General features: G+C 48.7%; 1 protein-coding gene across 2 annotated transcripts in view; it reads left to right on the top strand.

Annotated features, from left to right (window-relative positions):
• Positions 1 to 1123: 1123 nt before the first annotated feature.
• Positions 1124 to 8501, top strand: part of Parp16 (poly(ADP-ribose) polymerase family member 16) — a 31054-nt gene continuing 23676 nt past the window's right edge. Inside the window, exon 1 of one of the 2 annotated variants that reach the window (XM_037207403.1) lies at positions 1124 to 1623. In XM_037207403.1, coding sequence (XP_037063298.1) covers positions 1450 to 1623 — 174 coding nt within the window. In that variant the 5' untranslated portion in view covers positions 1124 to 1449. The remainder of the gene's footprint in view (positions 1624 to 8501) is intronic. The other variant, XM_028866648.2, reaches the window with a different exon arrangement.

The following is an 8501-nucleotide window of genomic DNA, read 5'->3' as shown; positions in this document are numbered from 1 at the left end:
CGTTTGAACTCAGGTCACTCGAGGAGCAAGTGTTCTTACCCACTGAGGCATCTCCTCAGTGCTGTTTGTGGCATTTTAATTTTTAAATTATTTATGTTAATTATTATTTATGTTGAGACAAAGTCTCTCTTTGTAGTCCTGGCTTTCCTGGAACTGGACATTTAGGCCAGACTGGCCTGGAATTCACGGAGATCCCCTTGTCTCTGCCTCACAAAGCGTGTGTGTGGTTGTTAAAGGGGACTATTTTTTGGTTTAATAATTCAGTTTAGACTTGTGCTTATATTTCTATGTGATCAGAAGACCAGTTTTGTTTTCCTAGAAAAGTCTCGAGTAGGGAAAAGTGGTGGCAGCCTGTTTGTCTTACATTTACTTATTTTGTGTATATGTGTGAATGTGGACAGTCTTGAGCCTTGGGGACACGCGTGGAAATCACCCGACAAATCGCTGGAGTCAGTTCTCGCCTTTGCCAGGTGGGATCCTGGGATTGAACTCAGGTCGTCAGGAGTGGCATCCAATGCCTTTCCCGTCCAGCCGCTGAGTCATCTTGGAGTCCGGTCTTTTCCCTTCCTGGGGTCAAGTCACTGTTCCCTCTGCCCTCCAGTGTCTCTTTTCCCAGGCTTCCTGTTAGAGGCCTTCAAAGCAGGAGGATCTCAGGAGATCCGAGGTCAGACATTTGAGCAGTTGAGAGAATTCCGGAGGCTGTAAGGTAGAGAGAAAGGACTTTGCGTTGGCTATAGTGTCTTGAGAAAGTATTGCCTCCCCCCGAGCCTCAGTTTCCCGGGGTGTCAAGTGGCTCCCTCTTCGCAGCGCGTCAGCTCCGGGAGGGAACCGATTTTATTCAACAGGTGGCAATTCCCAAGGTGAGAGAGGCAGGCTCCACCCGCTGAGTCAGGACAAAGGCCAGGCCCCGGGGCGGGCCCCGGAACGGTTTCCACCTGGGGCTGCTGTGAGGGTGACTGTCGGCCGCAGGGGCACCTTTGTCCCGCACCCTGGGCAGCTGGGATCCTCGGGAAGCGGTGGGTGGGCGCGAGCTGAGCGCCGCAGGTCAGGGCGCGGGAAGGGGCGGGCCTGGGCCGGGTGGGCGGAGCGGCGGGAGAGCGGCAGGCGGGGAGGTAGGCCGTGGGTGCAGTCAGTGGGGCGGGCAGGCCGGGTCGGCCCGGGTGCCCGGGGTGCTGCCCCCCGCCGGGTGCCATAGCGGCTCCTCCAGGTCAGGGGTCCGAGAGACGGTTCTCCAGACCTCGTGTTCGCCGCACGGAGCGATCGAGCCTAGTGTCCTGCAGAGGACGCTCGTCAGCCGCGTTCTTACCACTGTCATCTTGTCACCCCCCCCCTTTGTTTAGCTCCACCCCCCGGGCTGGGAAACCCGGCCGCTGACGGTCCGCGGTCCCCCGGGCCCAGGCCCCGGGCTGCCCCGCCTGGTCTCCTCCGGCCACGCGCCGCGAGCCCGGGATGCAGCTCTCCAACAGGGCGGCAGCCAGGGAAGCGGCGAGCCGCGACGTGCTGGCCGCGGACCTCCGCTGCAGCCTCTTCGCCTCGGCGCTGCAGAGCTACAAGCGGGACTCGGTGCTGCGGCCCTTCCCCGCCTCCTACGCCCGCCACGACTGTAAGGACTTCGAGGCCCTGGTGAGTGCGCCCTGATCCAGCGTTGCTCGCCGCAACCCCGGGCCAAGTGGCCCCGTGGAGCAGCAGGCAGCGGCAGTGCCACCCGTGTTAGAAAACACGCCAGTCCCTTGGACTTCCCATTCCCAGCCTGGCCTTGGGGAAGGTTCCCACCAGCAAGAACACACTCCTAAACACCCTCGTGTAGACACACACTGCCAAGTCATTTGGTGGCTGCTTCCTCGTGTCAGTTAGTGACTCCCAGGAGTGACCGGAGGAATAGCTGCATAGTCCTCCACGAAATGCTCCAGTGTGTCCCCCAAGGGGCGTTGATCTCAACCAGCTGCTCTGCCTAGCTAGGAAGTTGCCCCTCCCTTTGCAAGCAGCTAGACTTTGCTCTTCAGATAAAAGTTACATAGGAACAGTTCTTACATAAACTATAAACTGTCACACACAGTGCACATACGTATTGTTAATTTCTGATGATTTATAATTCTGAGGGCGGGGATTACAGGCTTCGACACTATGCCTGGCCTATAAGGCATACCGTTTTTTTGTTTTGTTTTGTTGTTGTTTTGTTTTTTGTTGTTGTTGTTTTTCTCAAGACAAGATTTCGCTGTGTAGCTTTCGAGCCTGTCCTGGAACTCTCTGTGGACAAGAATGGCCTCGAACTCACAGAGATCTGCCTGCCTCTGCCTCCCGAGTGCTGGGATTAAAGGCCATCACCGCCCATCGTCCTAGGCATATCATTTCTTGAAGGGCCAGTATTCCAGATGTCAGCTATCCTTGTAATCCAAATATTTGGAATTACCTGGGAAGGTATAACTCGCCAAACTTGATTCAGTAAAGAAAATATAAAGTCTCTGGTAGTGTTGTGTACACTCACAATTTCAGCACTCAGAAGGATGAGGTAGAGCACAAATTTGAGGCTAGCCTGGGCTACAAAAAGAAACAAGCAAACAAACCTTTGAGCCTAGCTGCTTCATTGATGAGCACTCTTTCAAATGTAGGGGTGATACCTGCATACAGTCTCATAGAAATTCTTCCAACATACTGATCTGTAGTGAGATGTGGTGTAATCCCAGCACCTGGGAGGTGGAAGCCGAAAGATCAGTAATAATTTAGGGTCAGCCTCATGTTGAGTTTTCTGTACAGCCTGGACTACATAATACTATCTCAAATAAAGCAAGACACTAGGAAAGAAAAAGAGGCTGGTATTAAATCTGATGAGGGTAGTACAGGAAGATTATTGAGCAATGCCATTCCCGAGTGTAAATGCAAAAATCCGGGACTAGGGAGATGACTCAGAGGGCGAGAACACTGGCTGCTCTTCCAGAGGTCTCGGGTTCAATTCCCAGCAACCACATGGTGTTTCACAACCATCTAACTCTAGTTCCAGAGGGTCCCAGACTCTCGTCTGGCCTCTGCCAGCACCAGGAATGCACATGGTACTCAGACATACATCCAGGTAAAACACCCATACGTTAAAAAAAAATTTTTTTTAGATACAAAATCCACCTACAAAGTATTAGGACCCCAACTCAATGTATAATAAAAGGTAATTCAGCATCACGGGGTTGAGTCCCTGTTAGGAATGCATAACCTTTCTAGTTTTAGGACATTAACTAATGTAATGAACCATGTTCATCGATGAAAGAAATGTTCAGAATAGACATTCAGTATGTAGCACCATCTCCGATGAGGTCGTGAGTACTGGGTTCCCCCTTTGCTTTTCTTTTTCCTTAGAGGTCAAGCAACAAACAAAGGGGGAGCCTTCTGGCTCCACCTGGCACTCGCCATCCTCCACCAGTCTTGGCGACAATGTCCAGGCCCATTAGGGTGCAGGAAGTGGGACATCAAGGAAACAGGCAAATTGACTTCCACCATGGTTTGTTCCGCAAAGCTCTGGTATTCTCTTTTTTGAGTTTGTGATGTAAGGGACTTGGGCACAAAACATGCTTACTTAAGCTTGACAACAGATATTTATAGGTCAAGTGACTCCAAAGGCTAATTTTCAAAGAAAAGCAAGCCCATTCTGGATCTGGCCTTCTGGATCATTTTGTGGTTATCTGAAGAAGGTAACTTAGGAAGCTGGGTTTTTTTTTTGTTTGTTTGTTTGTTTGTTTTTGTTTTGTTTTGTTTTTTGTTTTTTCGAGACAGGGTTTCTCTGTGTAGCTTTGGTGCCTGTCTTGGAACTCACTCTGTAGACCAGGCTGGCCTCGAACTTACAGAGATCCACCTGCCTCTGCCTCCCGAGTGCTGGGATCAAAGGCGTGCGCCACCACCGCCCGGCTTGTTTTGTTTTTAATCCCTCATTTTCTTGCTGAAAGCATTTGGATTTGGGAAGTAATATGAGTGTTTGCTACTTTTGGCCATTTACAGTTACTTTTCTCCACAGGCCTACGTGTTACTACATGTGTTGTAGCTTTGGACAATTAGTTTGAATTCAAACCTCTGGTTTGAATTGTTTTATTGACTGTTGCCTGCTAGAGAACCCTTTGATAAACCAAGTTCTTGGCATTAGGCAGGGTCTGGCCTTACCCTGCCACTGTCCCCAAAGCTCTCAGTTATCTGAGGTGCCTTGTTTTGAGAACATTTCTATGTTAACTCAGTTCTTTGATTTTTGTTTTGTTTTTCAAGACAGGGTCTCTCTGTGTCGCCCTAGCTGTCCTGGAACTCACTCTGTAGACCAGGCTGGCCTCAAACTCAGAGATCTGTTGCTGGAGGACTTCTCTCCAGGTTCCACCAAACCCCGCAGTCCCACAATCCACTTATAAAATAATCACTCAGACGCTTATATCACTTATAAACTGTATGGCCGTGGCAGGCTTCTTGCTAACTGCTCTTTTATCTTAAATTAACCCATTTCTATAAATCTATACCTTGCCACGTGGCTGGTGGCTTACCGGCGTCTTTACAGGTTGCCTCTCCTGGCGGTGGCTGCAGTGTCTCTCCTCCTTCTTCCTGTTTCCCCAATTCTCCTCTCTCTTTGTCCTGCCTATACTTCCTGCCTGGTCACTGGCCATCAGTGTTTTATTTATATAGAGTGATATCCACAGCACTTCCCCTTTCTTCTTTTTTTAAAAAGGAAGGTTTTAACTTTAACATGGTAAAATTACATAAAACAAAACAATTACCAAGCAAGAATTATAGTTACAATATTAAAGAAGATGTCCTATCTATCTTATATTTGTGAGTTTAAGGTTTTATAGCTAACTTATCTTTTATCATAACTGAGGAAATTACGACTATCTAGTCTTCAACCACATCAAAGACCTGAGAAGGAACATAATGGTACCTGAGAAATGGTAGACGGATGCAAGCAACTTTCGGGAATCTTGCAAGAGTAGACCAAGACAGCTGGCAGCCTGGACAGTCACCTAATAATGTTTCTCAGCATTGTTGGTGCATTCAAATTGGCTACAGGCCTAGAGTATCTGACAGACCATTTTTAGAAGCAGGAATTCTGAAAGACCATCTTACCCTGTCTTGGCAGAGTACAGTGGTCGCTTTCCTTGTGTCCCGCTTGTCCAGAAAGGACAGCATTGCATTCATACGTTAGCCGTCAAGGCAAGGGCAGTTCTTTGCCCAGTAGGCCATTTTGTGCCAAAAAGACAAACTTCCAAATGGAAATGTCTTAGAAGCCCAACATTCTCTCGGGATCAATTGGTGCAGCCAGGAGCAATTGTGTCTCACGTCAACAGAATCCACCTGCCTCTGCCTCTTGAGTGCTGGGATTCAAGATGTGTGTGGCCACCACCTGGCCAGTTCTTTGTCCCAGCCAGATTTTCACTGTTGGGCCTGGCCTGGGAGGTCCTTACCCAGATTGGAGGAATCTAACTGAGTATGTGCTGATTGTACAGGCAGAGTCTCTGACCTTGTTCCTTGGCACAGGGGTTTCATAAGCCTTATCAGGCCAGAGAATCTGTAGTCCTCTTGGGATTTCCTGGCCATTTTTTGCCTTTTTTTCTCCAAACTTGCAGTTACCATTTTCCATCAGCCCTCGTCACTGGCTGTAACAACTGTTCAGCCTTTGTTCTGGTTTTCTGTTAGACCACAGACCCTTTGTCAGAGTGGGAGGTAGCTGGTGATGCCTCCTCTGAATTGACTCCAGGCTTCCCATGCTCAGGGTGTTTGGGACGGAAATCCACACTGGCATCCCAGTCATCATCACCTTGGGGCTTGTTAAAATGGCAGGGTGGAGCTGGCAGGCTGCCTGGGTAAAGGTGCTTGCTGCACCAGCCAATGACCTGGGCTTGGTCCCCAGAACTCAGAGCAGAAGGAGAGAACTGACTCCTGCAAGTTGTCCTCTGACCTCCACAGTCACTGTGGCACACATATGAACACACACACACACACACACACACACACACACACACACACACACACACACTGCTGGAGGCAGAGCAGGCTGACCTCTGTGAGTTTTGAGGACAGGTTGGTTTATATAGTGAGTTCCAGGATAGCCAGTTAGACTCCACCCCCCAAAATTAATTAATTAAAAAAAAAGAAAGCATGTATAAGGTTTTCAGTGCCCGGAGCCCTCCTGATACCATTTCTGCTCTGTGCCCTGGAAACTCCTTCTCCTGTAAGACTCAGATGAAAGTTTTCCTTGTTCTCTGTCCCACTTAGAGCAGACAGTCCTAACCCTGGAGGTATTTTATTATTTATTTTGCATTTTTTGTGTGTATTTGACTGTGTGTTGGCTCGTGTATGTGTGTGTGTGTGTGTGTGTGTGTGTGTGCGCGTGCGCGTGCGTGCGTGCACTGGTGTGGAGACCTGAAGCTTATGTCTGGTATCTTCTCCATCACTCTGTTTATTGAGGCAGGATTTCTAACAGAACCTGAAACTTGCCAATTCCAGCTAGTCTAGCTAGCCAGAGTGCCCGGATTGTAGCTGGCCCACACACCTACCAGCTTTGTTGCATGGGTTTTAGGGATTCAGACTCTGGTCCTTCTGCCTGCGTAGCAAATACCTTACCCACTGAGCCACCCACCCACCCCCATCCCACCACCCCTTCAATGTGATGCTGAGGATCAAACCCCAGGAGCTGGTATTTGCTAGGCAGATACTCTGTCAACTAAGCTACATGCCCAGTTTTTGTTTGTTTGTTTGTTGTTTTTTAAGCCCAGACTGATCTGGAATTTGGAATCCTCCTGCCTCAGACTTCTGAGTACTTGGGATCACAGGTGAGCACTACTATGCTTGCTTCTTTCACAACTTTTAAAAATGGCTGTGATGGTTTGAAAGAAAATGGCCCCCAAAGGGATTGGCACTATTAGGAGATGTGGCTTTGTTGGAGTAGGTGTGGCCTTGTCGGAGGAACTGTGTCATTGTGGGGGCAGGCTTTGAGGTCTCAGGTATGTTCAAGATACCACCCAGTGTCTCTGACCACTTCCTGGGACTCTCAGCTAATTCTCCAGCACCACGTCTGCCTGCATGCTGATAATTTTCTGATGATAATTACCATGATGATAATTTTCTGAACCTCTGAACCGTAAGCCAGCGACCCCAATTAAAAGTTTTCCTTTGCAGGAGTTGCCTGTGGTGGTCGGAGTGTCTCTTCACAGCAATAGAAACCCTAGCTAAGACAATGGCCCTCACAAAGAATGCCACAGTAAACACCCTTTTATGTTAATAATTGTTTACATTGTCACCTGAGGACAAACTCTTGAGGCATGGCGTCCCTGGGTTAAAGGTGGATGGAGCTTTGTGGGAAAGGCTTGTGCTTATTTCCAGATGACAAACAGAGTATTGACCTTCACTGGGCTAGACCACTCTCTCCAGGCTCTCAACCTTGTGTGACACTGAAGTCATCCAGGAAGCTGAACCAAACCCTGAACCACACCCTGATGCCTGGGTGTCGTCATCCTTACAGCATGTGGTTTAATCAACCAGTGCAGCCCACGCATTGGGCTTCTGGTTGTTGTTTGTAGATTAGATGTAGCATTTGAATTTTCCTGTCAGTTGATTTGGGGGTTTCCACAAATACTCAGGTGCTGGATTGGGAGAAAATTATAGCGTTTAGATTTGGTCTTGTCTAATAAAAATGCTTTAGGTAAATACCATAACAGAGCCCTGGCTGTCCTAGAACTCAATTTGTAGACCAGGCTGGCCTCAAACTCACAGAACTGCCTGTCTCTGCCTCTCAGGTGTGATGTGCCATCACACCTGGTGGTAATACTTGATATTTGTAAGTGTAGTTCTTAGTCTTTCAGATTAACCCAATATCCCCAGTGTTGGGGACCAAACTCAGGGCTTTCAGCATGCCAAGCAAGTGCTCTACCATCGAGTGACATCCCCAACCCTCACATTACTGCTGTATTAAACTGCTCCACTCAAAGATGTGTATGAAGAGTAAGGAGAACAAAATGATGACGCAGCTCCCAAAGGCTTGGTACAGACACAGATACGGCACAGTGTGACTGCTGGGGAAGATGTCTCGCCTGTGGAGGTAGTGTGGAGGATGGGGGGGTGTGTCCTTGCTCAGGTCCACTTCCTTTTTTTAGAATTATTTATTTATTATGTATACAGTGTTCTGCCTGCAGGCCAGAAGAGGGCGCCAGATCTCATTACAGATGGTTGTGAGCCACCATGTGGTTGCTGGGAATTGAACTCAGGACCTCTGGAAGAGCAGCCAGTGCTCTTAACCGCTGAGCCATCTCTCCAGCCCCAACCACTGCCTTTTAACCATCTTAGTAAGTATGGTGAGCAGTAGAGTGGTTGGTGATGATGACGACGACGATGATGATGATGATGGTTTAACCAGTGCTGGAGACCCAACCCAGGGCTTCATGCGTGCTGGACAGTCACAGTGTAGCAGTTGAATTACAGCCCCAGCCTAGTGTTGGGATGTTTATGTATTTGTTTGTTTACTTGTTTGTGTGGGTGGGTGTGTTCAA

This window comes from Peromyscus leucopus, chromosome 7, assembly GCF_004664715.2.
Source record: "Peromyscus leucopus breed LL Stock chromosome 7, UCI_PerLeu_2.1, whole genome shotgun sequence".
NCBI lineage: Eukaryota > Metazoa > Chordata > Mammalia > Rodentia > Cricetidae > Peromyscus > Peromyscus leucopus.
The sequence above is the reverse complement of the archived record's forward strand: the minus strand, read 5'-3'. Positions and strand labels throughout refer to the sequence as shown.